This window comes from Drosophila kikkawai, chromosome 3L (assembly GCF_030179895.1).
Source record: "Drosophila kikkawai strain 14028-0561.14 chromosome 3L, DkikHiC1v2, whole genome shotgun sequence".
Lineage (NCBI taxonomy): Eukaryota > Metazoa > Arthropoda > Insecta > Diptera > Drosophilidae > Drosophila > Drosophila kikkawai.
This window is the reverse complement of record NC_091730.1, coordinates 32,927,956-32,948,988: the sequence shown is the minus strand read 5'-3', so window position 1 is coordinate 32,948,988 and position 21,033 is coordinate 32,927,956. Positions and strand designations below refer to the sequence as shown.

The following is a 21,033-nucleotide window of genomic DNA, read 5'->3' as shown; positions in this document are numbered from 1 at the left end:
TGGGGGATGCAGATGCAAGCTCTGTGGGAAGACCTTATAAGCTACTCTTGACCAGGGCCACGGCCATCAGAGTCGGGTGAGTTATGTCAACTCCCGTAGCCACCACAAAAATTAATAACTTTTCCTATTAAATTGTTTTGGTATGTCAATTGGGTACTGTAAAAAAACCCATTAAAAAGTTTACTTAAGTTTACTTGCACCGCTCTCGATGTAAAACATATTAATACATGGTTCGGTTTAAATGTTAAAAATCCCGTCAGAATAATTAGATTTTTCAAATCTATCTTAGTTATTTATAAAATTATGTTTTTATTTTCGCATATCTAATTCAACCATACAAGCTTTCAATTAAGATCTATTGATTCTGTTTAGATAAAAATTTTTCTATCCACTTTTCAATAATTGGCAAATTCTGCTCACTCCAAACAACTTCCACCTTAATGTTTCGAATTGACTTCTCAATTATGTGTTGAGCAGTGCCGAATTCTCCAATATGTTGGTTGTAAAAAGATTTAACCATCTCGTAACCATCTTGAGTAGAAAACATTCCAGTCGCAGAGCTTATGAGTTTGTTCCAAAAATTTGAGTTGTTTTGATACCTTAAACGATATAAAAATATTTACAATTTAAATAAAGAAATGAAATTAATATGCTTTATTGTATACAATTTGGTTTCTTATAGTTCTTCCCACTCAGTGCATATGTGTAAAACAATTGGGATTTTTCGCAGATGTGAAACTTGTGTTCCCACCACATTTCAAATTTCATATTTTAATTGCTCCTCGCCATCTTTGTTCACATTTTCGTAGTAAATGGTTCAATTTTCACTGTTAAAAAGAAGTAATCAGAGTTGCACCGAAAAACTATCGCCAACAGAAGGCCTGCAAATTTAGGTGCACAACGGATGGTTCTTCTTGCATCTGCATCCCCCATCCGTTAAACAGATGGCCGGTCCATAAGGTTTTGCCGTTCCGCAATTTCACATTTTGTTGCGCATCCGTTGAGCATCTAAATTTCATGCACTTCTGTTAGCTATAGTTAGGCGATAGTTTTCTAGTGCAACTCTGATTTCATTCTTTTTCTTGGCAGTGCAAATTTGACCATTCACTTGGTGTTTTCCTATATCTACTTGTCTACTGGGTGCATTTTTTAATATAAAACGCCTTCTACCTTATCGTATAATTTCCTAGAGCCTATATCATGCACGCTTTTCGGGGTATTTGCCCTTTGTTAGAGAAAAATCATTTCAGAAACTCAAATTTCTTGTCATCTAATTCATTTTAAATTAGTGCGGATAAAATCTGACGCAGTCTGTGGTTTTGCTGTTGCTGAAAGCCTAAACAGTCGAAACTATTTAATTACTCCCACATCAGCCCATTCAGCCATCTTTGTTAGAGCGCTTGCTTAATCTTAGTTTTGTAACTGACCCGGCGAAAGTTTAGCTAGAGTGGCGCTCCCAATTTCCGATCTATTTGTTAAGATTTTTCAAGCAACTTACTCAGACTAAACATCCAAATTCCCTCTTCTTTGGGGTTTATAAATATTTTTTATTCAGTTTAAATAACATTTTTGTTTTGGCTGCTTTGCTTGCTACAAGCAGACACACTACCTAATACACACACATATAAGTTAACTAAGTTAAGGGGGTTTCCTGAATTAGGAGGCAAAAAAAAATCGATTTTTTTATTGCTTAAATCGATAGATAAACTATCTAAGAATATACCACAAAACATGCTGTAAAAAATATACTTTTTATATTTTTTACAGCATGTTAAATTCAATATTTTATCCCGAAAAATGCAATATTGACTTTAACGTGCTGTAAAAAATATAAAAAGCGGTTTTCAACAACCATTTTAGTTCATTTAGAAGAGAATTTAATTCTAAAGAGAATAAGCCTTTATTCGTTTCAATCGGTCAATAAGTTTTTTTGTTATCTTTCCCGCCAATTCGAAAGAATCGTAAAAATGAAAGTGGAGAAAACACGCCTCAAAGTTCGCCAAGCGCCTGCAAACCTGCTCGGCGCTCCTTTGCTTTCATCTCTGTATCTTCGAAAATACTTCGAATTGGCTTCTGAAATTTTTGTGGTATGTTCTTAGATAGTTTATCTATCGATTTAAGCAATAAAAAAAAATTGATTTTTTTTGCCTCCTAATTCAGGAAACCCCCTTAACCGGGCGACGGCAATGACCGATCGTTCGAGCTCGATCCGGCCAAAATGCTGACATAGCGTCTGGCCGGATGACCGTGCATAGCCGGCAAACACAGCATATTTGCGTGGCAGCTATGATTTCTCTTCGGCTGGGGAACTCTTCCGTAGCAAGTTCTGCTCAAAGCACCAAGAAAAATAGCGATCCGAATGAATGTTCACTCCCGGGGGCGTCGGGGTAAATTCACTAATATGTGCTTGGACTCTGTCCGCTTTATTTGGCTTCAGTCTTAGAATTAATTTTACATATCGAGCGGCCGCCCTTTGCCCAGCGATGCTCCCATCTCTGCAACCCTTCCAAATAGTACTTGACGTCTTTGTCTGCAAAATACGAGTTCACGAAAGAGCTTGCCTCCTCATTTGACGAAAATCGCTGGCCGCCGAGCGCAGTTTTAAGTTGAGGAAACAAAAAAAAGTCCCTTGGTGCTAGATCCGGTGAATAAGGTGGATGGTAAAGCAGTTCGAACCGCAATTCGTGGATTTTCGCCATGGCGACTGTTGGGGTGTGAGATGGTGCGTTGTCTTGGTGGAACAAGACTTTCTTTTTTTGCAAATGTGGCCGATTTTTCGAAATTTCTTCCATTAGCTTGTCCAATAATGATACGTAGTATGCTCCTGTTATAGTTTTCCCTTTTCAAGATAGTCGATAAAAATAATTCCATGGCTGTCCCAAAAAACACTCGCCATCACTTTCCCAGCCGAATACTCAGCTTTAGGTTTTTTTGGGGCCGGTTCCCCCTTTTCAATCCACTGTTTAGATTGGATTTTTGTTTCGGGCGTATAATGATGAATCCAAGTTTCGTCTACAGTTATTAATCGGCGCAAAAACTCGGTCTTATTGCCTCTAAACTGAGCCAACAGAACGCTGGAAATGCACGTTTGTGGTCTAGCGTAAGCAAACGCGGCACCCAACGCGCGCACAGCTTTCTCATGCCCAAATCTTGGTTTAATATGTGACAAACACGTTCTTTTGACATCTTCATAATCTCAGCTATTTTCCTAACTTTAATCCGGCGGTCGTATAGTGCCAATTGATGAACTTTAGTGATGTTATCGTTAGTGGTTACAGTTTTTGGACGCCCAGGACGTTCATCATCTTCCAAGCTCCTGCGACCACGTTTAAATTCAGCTGCCCAACATTTTACGGTGGTAAACGATGGTGCAGAGTCACCATACACAGAGTCCAACTCATCTTTGATTTGTGAAGGCGTATTGCCTTTCAAAAATAAAAATTTAATTACAGTTCGATATTCAATTTTTTTTCATTTTGGGGAAATCACCGAAATAGACTCACAAAAACGACTGTTAACAGATAATTGCGCAAGATAAATTTCTGAAATTTTGCCGAGTAGCTAATATAGTATGCACAATTTAAAGTAGAAACTTTTTTTCAGATGTGCCGCTAGCTTCACGTTGAGGTCGGTTATTTATCAGACAGCCGTCGTACACTGTAAGAAAGCATCTGCAGCTCCATTATTAATACTGCTTATTAATATCATGCTTAATCTCTCATTAATTGATTGAAATTAAATTGCGTAATAATTATATATTATTAAAATATATTATTAATGGTCCCTATTTTTTTGCATGTTGTTTACATGTTGTTTTTTTCTGAGTAAATAAATATTTTGGTGATTCTTATTTCTTTATGTGCGAATAAATATTTTGGTGAAACAATACATATATTGTGACGTTTAAATATCTGAGCCGGGGCTCCTATTACGTAATACATAAAATTAGAATTCTTATTGAGCATAAATTATTTAAAAATAAATATAAAATAAACACCGTCTGACTGTTTTGTTTTTTGTGGACATTTAATTCAGTTTTTGTGTCGCTTTGCTCAAATAAAAATTCTTGATATTAGCAGTCCAGTTTCTTTTTTATTGTCCCCACTCCACTGCTGTGAATCCGATACCGCCGCATATACATTTGCATGGCAATTTGTTGTTCTTCACTTCTTGGTTTATCGTAGCGGAGGCTCAGACCCGCGTACTCCTCACCTTGCCAGTGCTTGACAAGGCGGCAGCTCGGTTCGACGAGCTCACATACATCGTTGCTAAGGCGGCGGGTCCGTCCTCGCATACCCCTTGCCATTTCAACTGCCTCCATGGGCAAAATAGCTTGAGCGGGCATTTCTTTACTAAGGCGGCGGCTCCGTCCCCGCATACCCCTTGCCATGCCAACAGCTGATAGTGAAGGGCCCCCGAGTACTTCCGCCCCAATACGGGCACCCGCTAACCCGCCTTCAGTAGAAATTATGGACCCAGAACAGCTTAAAGCTGTAATTCAGGCAGCTCCTTAAATCGAAGTGTATAAACCAATTGATATCACAGGCGATGTTCAATGTAACAAGCCCCTGGACGCCGTTAAATTCCTGCCCAAATTTACGGGGGCACAAGAGACATATGTCTCTTGGCGGCAAGCGGCAGTAGCCGAATATTTTATATTTAGAAGTTACGTAAATAGCTCACTCCACTACCAGGCGGTTGTAATAATTAGGAGTAAGTAAAATAAGAGGCCCTGCCGATGCAGTGCTATCCTCAATTGGCACTATATTGAATTTTGATGCGATCATAGATCGTCACCATTTCACATACAGTGACAAACGCCAGATTCATGTCATCGAGCAGGAGATGGGCACCCTCAGGCAGGGAAGGCTCACACTCCTACAGTACTATGACGAGGTTGAGAAAAGGCTCAACTTGCTCACAAATAAAACTACCATGTCGTACGAAGCATCGGCTGCAAGAATTTTATGCGAACAATTCCGGGATGACGCGCTCCGTGCATTTATTTTGGGCCTCAAGCGCAGTTAATGGCGTCACCACCATCACTTAGAAGTGCTTTGTCTTCCATTCAACTTGAAGACCACGTTCTTCATATTACCAGATTTGTCCTTCTTCGATGCCATAATTGACCTAGACCTGTTAAAACAGGCAGGGCATCGCTTTGTCTAGCTTCCGGTCACCTCAAATAGGGCTCCGAAGTAGAAAAGTTAGAATTCCAATCGCGCCATCAATTTTACAAACATTGATTGTTCGGACGCGCCGCCTCTAGCTAGAGAAGCCTTTATCAAAATGCTTGGCGAACGAATAAAAGGCTTTGCAGACCCCAACGAGGCCCTACATTACAACACGTCGGTGGCAGCTACCATTAAGTCGGTTAGTGATGAGCCCATTTATGCCAAGCTTTACCCGTACCCAATGGGGCCAGTGGCTTTTGTCAATAGCGAAATCCAAGAGTTGCTAAAAAATGCCATAATACAAAAGCCAAAGTCCCCCTACAATAACCCAATATGGGTAGTAGACAAAAAGGGCACTGACGAAGCGGGCAACCGCTCGTAAATTTCGCAAATTGAACGAGAGGACGATACCTGATCGCTATCCCATGCCGAACATCTCTATGATACTAGGGAATTCAGGCAAAGCCAAATACTTCACAACCCTCGATTTGAAGTCGGGCTACCACCAAATAACTCTGGCAGAGCGTGAACGCAAAAAACTTCCTTATCCGTAAACGGAGGAAAATACGATCTTCTCTGCGTGTCGCCAGCGGGTACACCTCTGATGTGACGGGAGCATGTCATGTCAGTTGCAACGCTACTGCTGAAAAAAACTACGCAGGGGAAGTTGAGCCGCTCACTTGTCATAGTCGATTAAGACTCGGACCTTGAGAGCGTGCAGCTCTCCAAAGAGATGGAAGAAAGCCTTCTTCACTCACCGAAACCAGGCACCAGCTCCCAGCGCAGGGACGGCCCCAAGCGGTCAAGAGAGGGAATGAAGGCTACGGCGCTGTACAAGGCTGCCCTCCGTATCCAGGATCTCCCCAGAGGAGAAGGCAAAGCTAACCTGGGCTGAAGAGAAAATCGCTGAGGGGAGGCTTCACTTCGCCAAACTCCCCCACATGAGATCGACTGGAGGATTCGCCAACAAGGTGGAGGAGACGCTTGCCAACAAAGGCGGCCTAAGGAGGCAGGCCCTCCCCAAATGGCGAAAAAGCCCAAAAACCGCAAAAGTCAGTAAGGTGACCAAACGACACTTTATCGTGGCCCTCATTGACAGAAGCGATGAAGCCGGCAAAATGACAGCGGCGCAGTGGAAGATGGTGCATGCGCGGCTCGTTGAGTAATTGTACGCACGGATGAAGGATGATCCCGAAGCTCCCATACCCACCTTCGATGGCGCTGGGTGGCTAAATGGGGTCAAAATCCTAAAGTGCATGGACCCGATGAGAAAGTGGCTGACGCAAGCGGTCTTCCAGTTTGAGGCGCTGTGGGAGGGAGGCAAGCTAGAGGTGGTGGACCGGGAGCTAATCCCATCCACTCCAAAAGCGAAGGTACTCCTCCCCATCGCCATCCAAGCGGACCGGGCGCTGAAGCTGCTGCAGCGTCAGAATCCGGATATCCCAACCGCGGACTGGAAGGTTCTGCACGTAGCGGCCGCATTACCCACGGAGGGGAGGCAAAGTGCAGTCCTCCAGATAAACAAGGAGGCAGAGGACATCTTTTATCCCAGATACGGGAAGATGGCGAGGGGCATGGGTAGCGTATACCTGCGCCTCAAAAAGCGGCACCCCGTGGATAAGGATGCTCACAACCTGAAAGCAGATGTGGTGGAGAAGGACCTAGGTCTGGAAACCATCGTGGATGCCGACCGGGAAATGACGCTGGATAAGTCCGACGAAGGAGAGGACGATGTCCTGACCGTAGTAGTCAACCCGTCGTATGGAGGTGAGCCCAGTACCCATGACACTCAGGGTACTGCAGCTCAACCTCCATAAGGTCGCGTCGGCGGAACTCCTCATAGCCATGGAGCAAGGATCTGCCGACATAGCTTTGGTCCAGGAGCCATGGATCGCCTCAGGCAATGCCATCGCCGGACTGAAGTCCGCAAATTACCATTTTCTCCATCCACCAACGGTAAGCAGGAATAGAACCGCCGTACTTGTACGGAAGGGTCTACACGCTAACTTTATGTCTCACTACAGCTCTGATGACCTGACCGTGGTGATGCTAGAGAGCGGGAAAAAGCGCCTTTTGGTAGCTTCCTGCTACATGGCACACGACGGAACGACCCCACCAGAAGAACTCATGAGTTTGGTAGAAGCCAGCCCGAAGGACCAGCAACTGCTCGTGGGTGCAGACGCCAACGCGCACCACTGCGTATGGGGGAGCCCCGACATAAACGACAGAGGTGAGTCCCTCTTAGACTTTATACTCTCAACCAACCTGAGAATAGCAAACGTGGGGAGGAACACACCTATGTAGATCCCACCTCCTGAAACGTGCTAGATCTTACTCTTGTAAGGGGACAAGGTACTTTGGTATCAGAATGGAGAGTCCTTAAGAGACCATCCTTCTCAGATCATAAGTACATCCAATACGCATTCGAACACTCTCCAAAACAATCAGTCTTCAGGAACCCCCGGAATACTAACTGGGGAAAGTTCAAGGAGACTATCGTGACACGGCTCGCGATCTCTCCGGGCATAGCAGAATCCGCGGAAGACATAGAAAAGTCCCTAGAGACCCTCTCCAAAGAACTGCTGGATGCGTACCACGCATCATGCCCTATATCGGAGACGAGAAAGAGGACCAGGCCACCCTGGTGGAATAAGGACCTTTCACTCCGACGCAACAAACGTAAAGAATTTTTAAAAATCGCCAAGCAGGCGAAAGATGACATCATCAATGAGGAATACAAAGTCCTACTTAGGGACTACAAGAAGGAAATACGCAAGGCGCAGAGAAACTCATGGAGAAACTTCTGCTCCAATATAGAGACTGCCCCGGAAACGGCTAGACTCCGGAAGCTGCTATCGAAGCAGTCAACCATACAGAGTCAGCTCAAACGCGACGACGGACAGTGGACTGAGGGCAGCGAAGAGGCTCTAACAGCACTAATGCATGCGCATTTCCCAGGATGCATAGCACCAGGACCAAGCAACTGGAGAAGAGCATCTCCCAAAAGATCTGATATCCTCTAGTAGAATCCACAGGGCTATGGACTCCTTTGCGAGGATAAAACCACTAGGACTAGATGGAATATACCCAGCCATGGTGCAGGTGACCAAGAAAGTGATCACGGCATTGCTCTACGCAATATATACAGCTTGTTTGAGCACGGGTTATATCCCTATCCAATGGAGGACCTCTCGAATTGTCTTCCTGCCCAAAGCAGAAGAGTGCAGCCACGTGAGCCCCAAGGATTGCAGACCGATAAGCCTCACCTCAGTTCTACCTAAAACGCTGGAAAAGCTGCTAGACTTATACATCAAGAACGATGTAGGGAGACAACTGTCGACCAACCAGCACGCCCACACGAAGAGGAAATCAGTGGAAACGGCACTACATCCGTTGGTAGCCACCATTGTGAGAGCCCTAAACAATAAGGAATATGCACTTGGAGTGTTCGTGGACATATCCGGGGCATTCAACCATAATCGGTATAGCACGGACGCAATAATGGATCGCCTAGAAGCGACCAACTCGTCCCCCGCTATCAACTTGTGGATAAAAAATTTTCTATGCTGCCTGCGGGTACAATCAGATTGGGGCACCGCTTCCATGGTGAGAGATGATTCCTGTGGAATCTGGTGGTAGACGACCTAAGATTCGAGAGGAAAGCACCAAAGATAACAGCTACCAAAAGGCGCTTTTTCCCGCTCTCTAGCATCACCACGGTCAGGTCATCAGAGCTGTAATCAGACATAAGGTTAGCGTATAGAGCCTTCCGTACAGGTACGGCAAGTTTGTTCCTCCTTACGATGGTGGATGGAGCAAGCAATACGTAGACTTTAGTCCGGCATTGCCTGAGTCGATCTATGGCTACTAGACCAAAGCTATGTGGTCGGATACTTGCTCCATGGCTATGAGGAGTTCCGCCGACGCGACCTTATACTTATGAACGTTAAGCTACAGCACCCTGAGGGTCATGGGTACTGGGCTCACCTCCATACGACGGGTTGACTACTACGGTCAGGTCACCGTACTTCCGGGACTTAGATTTTTGCACGCGGCGAGAGAAGTTCAGAGTTTTTGCAAAGTGGAGAAAGCGACGGAAAAAATAAGCTAAGTCCAAAATTCAACCGACGCGTGGCCAGGAAGTGGAATCAAGCACCCAACGAGACATCAAACAATGGCTTCGGCAAGCAGGGTGAGCATAAAGAGTGCGACAGGAACAGATAGGGATTAGAAAGGAAAAGTTCAGAGAAATAAAAGGAAAAGTAACTCGAAATCAAAGTGTTAGAATTATTTGTGCAAGTATCAAGCCTCCGATCGTGCCGTCTGTGAGTATTCCGGGCATGTGCGCAGTAGTTTTCTCGACAGGATTAGCCGCGCCGGTGCCGTCTGCGAGTATTCCGGGCACATGCGCAGTAGTTTTCCCTACAGAATTAGCCGCGACAGTGCCGTCTGTGAGTATTCCGGGCATTTGCGCAGTAGTTCGGGCTGGCCGTAATACCTCCGATTTTGTTGTCTGTGAGTATTCCGGGCATTTTCGTAGTAGGTGTTGCTTGCCGGAAATAGCCGCGACAGTGCCGTCTGCGAGTATTCCGGGGATTTGCGTAGTAGTCAGGGCTGCCAGTATTACCCCCGATTTTGCTGTCTGTGAGTATTCCGGGCAATTTCGTAGTAGGTTTCGCTTGCCAGAATTAGCCGCGACTGTGCCGTCTGCGAGTATTCCGGGCATTTGCGCATTAGTTAGAGCTGGCAGTATTACCTCCGATTTTGCTGTCTGTGAGTATTCCGGGCATTTTCGTAGTAGGTTTTGCTTGCCAGAAATAGCCGCGACTGTGCCGTCTGTGAGTATTCCGGGCATTTGCGCATTAGTTAGGGCTGGCAGTATTACCTCCGATTTGCTGTCTGTGAGTATTCCGGGCATTTTCGTAGTAGGTTTCGCTTGCCAGAATTAGCCGCGACTGTGCCGTCTGCGAGTATTCCGGACATTTGCGCATTAGTTAGGGCTGGCAGTTTTACCTCCGATTTTGCTGTCTGTGAGTATTCTGGGCATTTTCGTAGTAGGTTTCGCTTGCCAGAATTAGCCGCGACTGTGCCGTCTGCGAGTATTCCGGGCATTTGCGCATTAGTTAGGGCTGGAAGTATTACCTCCGATTTGCTGTCTGTGAGTATTCCGAGCATTTTCGTAGTAGGTTTCGCTTGCCAGAATTAGCCGCGACTGTGCCGTCTGCGAGTACTCCGGGCATTTGCGCATTAGTTAGGTCTGGCAGTATTACCTCCGATTTTGCTGTCTGTGAGTATTCCGGGCATTTTCGTAGTAGGTGTTGCTTGCCGGAAATAGCCGCGACAGTGCCGTCGGCGCGTATTCCGAGCCTGTGACAATATTTGTGGCCACCAGTATTACCTCCGTTAATGCCGACCGTGAGTACTCCGGGCATTTTTGTAGAAGGATTTCTGGGCAGGATTGGTCGCGACAGTGCCGGCCGTGAGTATTCCGGGCACACGTGTTAAGTTTGTACCACCAGGGCTAGCTACAATCGTGTCAGAGCGTAGCCATACACATTCATTATAGATTTTCATATTCATATAGATTTTCTTTCCATAAGCGTCCGTCTCGGCATAGCCGCCGGTACGCGACTCGGTGACCCGAGTAAGAATTTTCCCAAATATAATATTATGATACCCCCTCCTCAACTGTCTCAAAGATAAAAATTTTATCTGATGAGGACTCTGGGCGGACTGAGACGCCGACCCCAGCAAAACGCAACCTTACAGATTGGCGCCCGAAGCAGGGACTTGTTGAGGAAATTTTGGGGAAAATTCCAACCATCGTGGCCTAAAGAACCACTAGATTATTTTATTCTCCACCACTGGGAAAAATTCTGTCAAGGGAAAATACACTGAGAAAACTTCTGGGAGAAATTTTGTCGCAAGTTTCGAGAATACACTGAGAGGAATTTTCGAATGCATTGAGAAAAACGTTAAGTTGGAAAGTTCGGAATCAACAGGAGAGATAAAATATATCTGAGAACACGGAAAGAATTTTAATGGGAAAAATACTGTGGTCGCCACAATATAAATATGTAAATAATACCCTACAATTTAAGCTTAGAACTACTTATGTACATATCATACCTAAAATTAAGACTAGAACTAAGCACACACACTCACACACTCTTTTAACCCGGTGGATAGGAGCGCCTGCTGCATCAAATGTGGAGAGTCGGGCCACAAAGCAGCCGTATGCGCCAACGAGCCCTCTTGTTTCCTTTGCAAGGCGGCCGGTAGTAAGGACACAACGCACCAGGCTGGCGGCAGCGGCTGTCCAGCTGCTGGCGGAGGGAAAGGGAATAAACCAACCACATGCAGCTAATCCAGTTAAACCTGAACCACTGCAGGGCCGCGCAGGATCTTCTGACGCAGACGGTGCGCGAACGCGGCTCAGAGGTAGCTATCCTCAGCGAGCCATACAGGATAGGAAGCAGCCGAGACTGGGCCACGGACCGTACTGGCAAAGCGGCCCTATGGCTAAGCGGAGCGGGTGCGCAGCAGATGAGCGACATCAAGGCGACTGACGGCTTTGTCAGAGCAAATGTTGGCGGTACGTGGCTATACAGCTGCTACCTGGCGCCCAGCCTATCGCTGGAGTCCTTCGGTCGGATCCTGGATGAGTTGAGCATCGACCTCCGGGGACGTAGCAACGCGGTGGTCGGTGGCGACTTCAACGCCTGGGCTACCGAATGGGGATCTTCTCGGACAAACGCAAGAGGCCGCGCGGTGCTGGAAACCTTTGCCTCGCTGGACGTCGTCCTCTTGAATGAAGGCTCCCGGCAGACCTTCAGCAGGGCAGGCGCGGGATCTGTCATCGATCTCACTTTCGCTAGCAGTGCGCTGGCCCGCCACGCCTGTTGGAGGATCGGGGAAGTCTACACTGCCAGCGATCATGAGGCCATCGAGTGCACGCTAGGGTTGGGCGGCCGACCCAGTGGCCCCCCACCTCTACCAAGAAGGGCGTTCCGGCAGGACACCTTCAGACCTCGGGCCTTTGTAAGCGCCCTTGAGGGATTCTCAGTGGACGATGCGGACGGAGCTAACGGGATGGCAAACAAGCTGGCTGACGCCTTGGAAAACGCCTGTGACCAGAGCATGCTCCAGAGGAGGCCATTTCGAGGAAACCACCGCCCGGTTTTCTGGTGGAGCGAGGAGATCGCTGAGCTACGCCGCATCTGTCACCGCTCCAGAAGACTGCTTCAGCGAGCAAGAAGCAGCCCGCTCCTTGTGGAACGTAGCGAGCGATATAAAGCGGCGAGAAAGGCGCTGAAGATCGCTATTAGAGACAGCAAGCGGGAAAGCTTCCTGAAGCTGTGCGATGCCGCCGAGGATGATCCATGGGGAGGCGCGTACAAGATGACGGTGAAGAAGCTCAACGCGGGGGGAAACGCCCCATCCGACCCGGAGGCACTGGAGGGGATCGTCAAAGCCCTATTTCCAGATGGTCAGCCTGTCGGAAGCTTCCCAAGTGCTGAGCCAGGAGAGTTCCGCAGCGTCACGGAAGCCGAGGTACTGCAGGCCGGCAGAAACATAAAACCCAAGAAGGCGCCGGGACCCGACGGGATTCCTAGCAGAGCGACAAAGCTGGCTCTAGCGTTGCTGCCGGAGCAGGTGGCCGGGCTTTTCAACAAATGCCTCCAGGAAGGTACGTTCCCTGTAAGGTGGAAACGGCAACGGCTGTTATTGCTGGCCAAGCCAGGCAAGCCACCAGGAGAGGCTTCCTCCTACAGGCCAATCTGCCTGCTGGACATAGTAGGCAAAGTCTTCGAGAGGGTGATCGCAACCAGGATGACAGAAGCCATCGAAGCAGCGGGCGGCCTATCCACTGAGCAATACGGCTTCAGGAAGGGAAGGTCGACCATGGATGCCATCATGAAGGTGGTCGAGACAGCTAGGGAAGCCATCGCTGGTTCCAGGTGGAGAGGAGGAACGAAATCCTACTGTCTTGTGGTAACTCTGGACATTAGGAACGCGTTCAATACGGCTGATTGGGGGCGGACACTGGAGTCCCTGAGGATGTTTAACATCCCAAGCTACCTGCTCAATATAGCGCTAAGCTACTTTAGCAACAGAGTGCTCACGACGGACACATGCCAAGGTTCCAGAGCATACAAAGTCTCAGCCGGAGTCCCGCAGGGCTCCGTTTTGAGACCCCTGCTCTGGAACGCCATGTACGATGGAGTGCTGAGACTCCCAATGCCAGAGGGCACCAGCCTGGTTGGTTTTGCCGATGACGTCGCCATAGTGGTGGTAGCCAAGGAGCTAGCTACGGTGGAGGCTCACGCTGACGCAGCGGTGCAGGCTGTAGAGTCGTGGCTAGCGAACGCAGGGCTGCAGCTGGCGGCCCACAAGACGGAGGCGGTGCTTGTCTCAAGTCGAAAAGCGGTGGAGACAGCTAGCGTGAGGGTCGGTGGAACCACAATACGGTCCCAGCGGGCAATCCGGTACCTTGGCGTTCTCCTGGACACGCGCCTGTGCTTCAAGGAGCACCTGGACTTTGTGCACAAGAAGGCCAGCGGAACCGCGGGAGCTCTATCCAGGATGCTGCTAAACACTACAGGGCCGAAGCAAGCAACCCGGAAGCTGCTCACGACGGTTGTGACGTCGCAGATGCTGTATGCAGCGCCAGTGTGGGCGGAAGCAGTTAAGGTAAAAAGCTACGTGCGAGGGGTGGAGGCAACCTATAGGCTGTGCGCCGTCAGGATCGCGTGCGCCTTCCGAACCATTTCGGAAGACGCGGCGCTGGTCATCGCCGGACAAGTCCCGTTGACGCAGCTCGTTCGGGAGAGGGCGGATATCTACGCAGCCGCGCAGATCAGGGAAGCAACCCAGCAGACTAGAGCAGAGTCGAAGATTACCGCCAGAAGGAGAAGCCTCGAGAACTGGCAAAATCGCTGGGACTCGTCGCAAACAGGACGCTGGACGCACACGCTCATCCCCAACCTTACGAGCTGGGTAGAGAGGTCGCATGGGCAGGTAGACTTCTACCTCACCCAGGTGATCAGCGGTCATGGCTGCTTCCGCAGTTACCTTAAGCGATTCGGCCACGAGACGGAGGACTGGTGCCCAGTGTGCGGCTCCGGCGTCGTCGAGGACGCGCGGCACGTGCTGTTCGAGTGCCACCGGTTTGACCACGAGCGTCAGAAGTTGGAGGCGGTAGCAGGGTCCAGTATCTTGCCAGAGACACTGGTGCCGTTGATGTTGGCAGACCAGTGTGTGTGGGAGGCTGCAGCGACATTCGCCGCGGATGTCATGAAGTCTCTCAGGGAGCAGGAGCGAAGGCGAAAGGAGCAGACGGAGTAGGGGTCACAGCGCCCACGAAGCAATGCCAGGCGGCGGTACCGCTGGGCGTCCGATTCAAATTCTTCTGTAACTGTAAAGCCAACTATGTGTATATGTAGTGTAGGTCTATTGTAAGTGTAATAAACATATATCGAATACAAAAACACTCACACACTCTGGAGGGACGAGGATCCGGTCGCAGCGGGCGATAAAATACCTGGGCGTCCTCATCGACACTCGACTATCCTTTAAGGAGCACCTGGAGTACGTCCACAAAAAGGCAAGTGGGACGGTAGGAGCGCTCTCCAGAATGCTGCCGAATACGAGAGGGCCGAAGCAATGTTCGAGGAAACTGCTATCGTCAGTTGTGACCGCGCAGATCTTGTACGCGGCACCTGTATGGGCCAAAGCTGCAGCTGTCAAAAGCTACATGCGAGGAGTGGAGGCGACCTACCGCTTGTGTGCCATCAGGATCGCATGCGCGTTCCGCACAATCTCTGAGGACGCGGCTCTTGTTATCGCAGGGCAAGTCCCACTGACGGAACTCATCCGGGAGAGGAAGGAGATCTCCGAATCCCTACAGGACAGGCGGTCACCGCTGTCCAGAGCCGAGGTGAAGCTTGCAGCCAGAAGAACGAGCATGGTGAATTGGCAAGCCCGATGGGTCTCCTCTTCGAAGGGCCGTTGGACGCACAGGCTCATCCCAGACCTAGCGCGATGGGTGGAGAGGGCGCATGGGCAGGTGAGCTTTTTCCTTAGCCAGGTGCTTAGCGGCCACGGATGCTTCCGCCAATACTTGAAGCGCTTTGGCCATGAGACGGAAGACTGGTGCCCGGAGTGCGGCACTGGCATTTTGGAGGACGCGCATCACGTTCTCTTCGAGTGCCGCAGGTTCGGCCTCGAGAGACATGAACTGGAGGTAGCAGCGGGATCACCGATTACCGCCGAAACATTGGTGCCGACGATGCTCGGGGACCCAAAAGCGTGGGAAGCGGCAGACGCATTTGCCGCCCACGTCATGAAGACCCTCAGGACTCTGGAGAGAAGGCGGAAGGAGCGGCCGGAGTAGGGGCCTCCGCGCCCGCGAAGCAATGCCTGGCGGCGGTACCGCACGGTGTGAGCTCTTATTCCCTCGCACCATTCTTCGTCTTACTGTGGAGCATTATTGTTATTATTATTATTATATCTATTATATTAGGGAATAAATATTTATTTGAATACAAAAAAAAAAAAAAAACACTCACACACACATCACCCGGAGGGGAGTGTGTGTGAAGTTGCCGAGTACGGCTGCGCCGCGGAGGCGCTCCCGCGGAACCCGCGTTGTGAGTGGGTTGCGGCATGCACTCACGCGAAAAGTGTTGCAGGCCAGTCGAAGGAAGTTACCTGGAGCACGTCCAGCCTCGGGTGACCACGGAGGACCAGGAGAATCCGATCTTCCAATCCAGAGATTTGGGCCGACGGTGAGAGAGGAAAGCGGTGAGAGCATTTCCTACTTTCCACATTGTTGTTGCCTCCTGCGGTGAAATTTACTCCCGCGGTTAATGTGGCTGCCCCCGCAGCTAATTGCCAGTCACTACAGCTGATTGCTTGATCAGCTGTGATCCAGTGTTATGAAGCACTCGGTTCCGCCCCGGTCTGGCAACTCCCCGCCGCCACCAGGTGGCGCTGAGCGGATCTGACCTGCAGGTGGCGCTGCAGAGCCATCCGTTGATGCTGACGTTAGCTGCTTGCTGCAGCACGTACACGTCTCACTCCAATCGAGGAGGTAGCATACCTTTTAGGGCTGCTGCCCCTGATCCTTGGTTCGAGGATGTGGGATCGGCACGAAACCCGTGCCCAAGGCAAGCACAGGGGACTAAATGGTGGAAAAGGTTAAGGAGCTGACCAACAGCCAACCCCTCCGCCCTGCGGCCCAACTTAAAAAATCGGGGCTCTGGCGACCGAGCAGGGGCGGTATAACCCCCACCTGTCAAGTCTTGGGGAAACCCCTGACCCATGAGGGACCCCAAAAGTGCACACGCCTTCCCTCCACACTCCTCCACGTAGCGTCTGTCCCATAATAGGCGGCTACGTGATCTGCGTCAGCGCCACAGTGGCCGGCAGAAGACCAAACATGGCAGCAGACACCAGCTGCTCCCAATCCCAAACCCAGGCAGCGTCTGACCCATATTGGGCGGCTGCCTGGTCTGCGTCTGAGCCATAATGGCCGGCAGCTAATTCTACCTGGCAGAAAGCCAAAAAAACATGAAAGACGGTCCCATGGCATTCAGGAGGAGTAGCAGGACTGTAAGATCCCCGACCCTCCCTGCGAGCAAGGCTCCGTCGGGCAGCGGAATTGCTGCTTCCCCAACCCCAAAAAGGTCACGGGACGCCGCCAGCCCAGGCTCTCAGCGAGTCACGCCGCCGAAGAGATGCAGGGCATCCCAGTGCCTGGAAAACATTGCGGAATTGGGCAAGATTCTGGACGATGTCCTCGACGATATCAACGTCAAGCAGGTCCGGCACATAACCCTGGCAATGAAGACCAGGCTAGCGAGGGTGAAAGACCTGCAAGCCAACATAGGCGAGTGGCTTAACTCCGCCAGGGAGACAGAGGAAACGGATCGCCCAGAGCCCGAAGCTACGTGCCACAAATGCAGTGGTGGGAGCATCGCAGAGGGCACCCAGAGACGGGACGCCGAGCAACAGACCCCCAAAGTCTGGTGCAAAGATGGAGCATCGCAAACGGAGGCCCAGCGCGCTCCGCCCAAAGCAGAGGAACTGCAATTAAGGGCAGCGAACGCGAGCGCGAAGCAACAGCGGCGCGCTGCCATGCCGTCTGGAGCCATTAGTTCGGACAAAAACTCCACCAGCCGGTCTCCCATGGCCAACGCGGCCAAACACAGGGCCCCGAACCCACCCCTGCCCATAGGCCCGGTTACTGGAGGCACCGAATCGGAAGGGAGCGCCTGGAGAACATTTACGAGGAAAAAGAGGCGCAAGAAAAACGATGCTCCTCCTCGATCCCGGCCGGACGCAGTCATCATAGCTGCGAAAGGGAAGACGTATAGCGAAATCCTGGCCATGGTCACCCGAAGCGGAGACAGCCAGCTTTCCGGCCTGGGAAGCTGCGTAAAGAAGGTGAGAAGAACCACAAACGGCAACCTCTTGCTGGAGATGGCGAAGGAGAGTGCTGAGAGTGCAGAGTCCATGCGTACGTGCATAGCGCAGGTGCGCGGCGACTCGGCGGAGGTGCGAGCCATGTCGGAGGACTCGAAGGTGGCAGTACTCGAGATCCGAGAGTTAGACGCCCTAACTAAGAAGCCCGAGCTAGTGGCTGCGATCGCCGAGCAATACAATAAGGCAAAGGTCAAGGTGCGAAGCATTCGCCCGGGTTATGCCGAGTCCCAGACGGCTGTAATAAGCCTTCCATGCTCCCTGGCTAAGGCGGTGCTGAAGAGAGGAAAACTGAGCATAGGTTGGTCCTCATGCTCGATCAGGAAAAGGACGGGCCCTCCAAGATGCTATCGGTGCCTCGAGGCAGGTCACCTGGCATCCAACTGCAAAAGTGCGACTGACCGGAGTGGGTGCTGCATAAGATGCGGGGAAAAGGGCCATAAAGCTGCAAAGTGCTCTAACGAGCCAAAATGCTTTATCTGCGCTGCTTCCGGTAAGAAGGAGACGAGGCACCAGGCAGACAGCAAAAGTTGCGCGTCAAGGAGCTCGAGCAGCAGTGGAGCCGGCCCCCGTAATGAGTCTTGCAATTGATTCAGCTGAACCTGAATCATTGCAGGGCCGCGCAGGACCTGCTGATGCGCGACCTGGACGTGGAGGTGGCGGTGCTCAGCGAGCCATACAAGGCTCCTAGCACACACGGCTGGGCCACGGACCAATCCGGCAAGGCTGCGCTATGGATGTGTGGACGGGAACACACCCACTTGTCCGACTTCAGATCTGCGGATGGTTTTGTTCGTGGTAGAGCTGGAGGGGTGTGGGTGTATAGCTGCTATCTGGCTCCGAGCCTCACCCTGGAGGCGTTTAGCAGCATCATTGACGCGCTCAGCGACGACATCCGGGGACGAAGCAACTCAATAGTGGGCGGCGACTTCAACGCATGGGCACAGGACTGGGGGTCGCCCTCAACCAACGCCCGATGCCGCACCATTCTGGAGGCCTTCGCTTCCCTGGACATCGCTCTGCTCAACGAAGGTACCCAGCAAACCTTTAATAGGGCGGGAGCAGGGTCCATAATTGACCTTACATACGCTAGCAGCGCACTAGCCTGGTGGAGAATAAGCGAAATTTACACAGCCAGCGACCACGAGGCCATCCTCGTTTCCCTCAGCGAGAACTCACCCCGCAGATCGGTTCCGCCTAGCGCAAACAAGGCGTACCGGCAGGACACGTTCAACGCCCGAGCGTTCTCGAGTGCCCTAGCGGGCCTAGCCACCGATGAAGCGGACAGTGCCAATGTCGCTGCGTTCAAGCTGGCGGTAGCGGTCGAGCGTGCATGTGACGCAAGCATGCGGCAACGGAAAACGTTCCGAAGGCACCACAAACCTGTCTACTGGTGGAACGACGACATAGCTACCCTACGCTCATCTTGCCTCCGAGCTAGAAGGCAAGCCCAGAGAACGCGCGGCTCCCCGAATCTTCCAGCCCGTAGGGAGCGTATAAGATCGCAAGGGCTGCCCTGAAGAACGCGATAAGGACCAGCAAAAGAGAGTGCTTCCTTAAGCTCTGCGATGACGTCGAGGATGACCCATGGGGCGGGGCATACAAAAAGGTGGTGAAGCGGGTGAACGCCGGCAGCAAAGCACCATCGGACCCGGAGGCCCTGGAAGGCATAGTTCGGGTGCTTTTTCCAGTTGGTCATCCGCTGCACTACCCAGTGAGCAGCGAGTCCTTGGAGATTTGCCCGGTCTCGGAGCAGGAAATTATTGTGTCCGCGAGGTCCCTAAACAACAAGAAGGCACCGGGTCCCGACTCGATCCCTAACAGGGCGACCAAAATGTTGCTCTCCCTGCATCCCAAGATGATCGTCGAGATCTTTAACAAGTGCCTGGCGGAAGGTACGTTCCCAGAGCGATGGAAGCGACAGAAGCTCCTTCTTCTGCCGAAGCCGGGGAAGCCCGCGGGAGAGGCGTCGTCGTACAGACCCATCTGTCTGCTGGACACGATCGGGAAAGTCTTCGAGAAGGTGATTGTTGCGAGGCTGGAGGCCGCAATAGAGCGCGCGGGCGGACTCTCGTCAAAACAGTTCGGTTTTCGGAAACGGAAATCGACTCTGGACGCCATCGAAATGGTCACCAACTTGGCCGCGAATGCCATCGCAGGCACAAGATGGAAAAATGGCGCCAAAGAGTACTGCCTAGTGGACATCCGAAACGCTTTTAATTCTGCGGATTGGAGGCGGACACTGGAGGCCCTGGAAGCCTTCAACATCCCCGGTTACCTACTGAGGATCATCCGCAGCTATTTCAGCGAAAGGACGCTCATCCTGGATACCTCCTCGGGCTCCAGAACGCATGAGGTCTCAGCCGGAGTCCCGCAGGGCTCCGTCCTGGGTCGATCAGAGCGGTCGAGTCCTGGCTGGCAGTCGCCGGCCTAGAACTTGCCTCGCATAAGTCGGAAGCAGTATTGATTTCCAGCAGGAAGCGCGTGGAGACGGCCGAGATACGGGTAGGCGGCCTCCCAATTATCACGCAGCGCGCGATAAGATACTTGGGCGTCATCTTGGATACACGCCTCTGCTTCAGAGAGCATCTGGAGTATATCCACAAAAAGGCCAGCGAAGCAGCAAGATCTCTCTCCCGAATCCTGCTAAATACCAGAGGCCCTAAGCAGTGCAGGAGGAAGCTCCTCACGATTGTGATAACTTCGCAACTTCTCTACGCAGCCCCAGTATGGGCAGAGGCAGCGAAGGTCAAAAGCTACGTGAGGGGCGCGGAAGGAACCTACCGCTTGAGCGCACTGAGAGTAGCGTGAGCCTTCAGGACCGTCTCCGACGAAGCGGCCCTGGTCATTGCGGGGCTGGTGCCGCTAGGCGATCTAGTGCAGGAAGCCCAGGAAGCCCGCCTCCATAGCGTGCCGGACAATCCAACGGCAAGGCGCGAGGCCAGGAGGAGTGCCAGACGCAGAAGCGTTGTCAGGTGGCAGGACAGGTGGGACAGATCCACCAAAGGCCGCTGGACCCACCGCCTGATTCCAGACATCAAAACCTGGATAAGTCGGAAGCACGGAGAAGTCGACTTCTACCTGACACAGGCTCTTAGTGGTCACGGATGCTTCAGAAGCTACCTGAAGCGTTTCGGTCACGACACCAAGGATCACTGCCCAGAATGCGGGACCGGGGTGGAAGAAAATGCGCACCACGTACTCTTCGATTGCCATCGTTTCCACCATGAGCGGCAGGCGCTGGAGGAGGTCGTGGGTACGGCCATCTCAGTGGACAACCTGGTATCCACCATGCTGGTCAGCCAGGTGACCTGGGACGCGACAGCCATGTTCGTGGCAAGCGTCTTGAAGACCTTGAGGACCATGGAGAACG

General features: G+C 51.2%; 1 protein-coding gene across 1 annotated transcript in view; it reads right to left on the bottom strand.

Annotated features, from left to right (window-relative positions):
• Nucleotides 1–285: 285 nt before the first annotated feature.
• The window catches only part of LOC108081262 (aminopeptidase N), a 791,205-nt gene continuing 770,457 nt past the window's right edge, over nt 286–21,033 (bottom strand). The window contains exon 13 of the mRNA XM_041776406.2: nt 286–599. Within this exon, the coding sequence (XP_041632340.2) occupies nt 356–599 (244 nt within the window). The 3' untranslated portion in view covers nt 286–355. The remainder of the gene's footprint in view (nt 600–21,033) is intronic.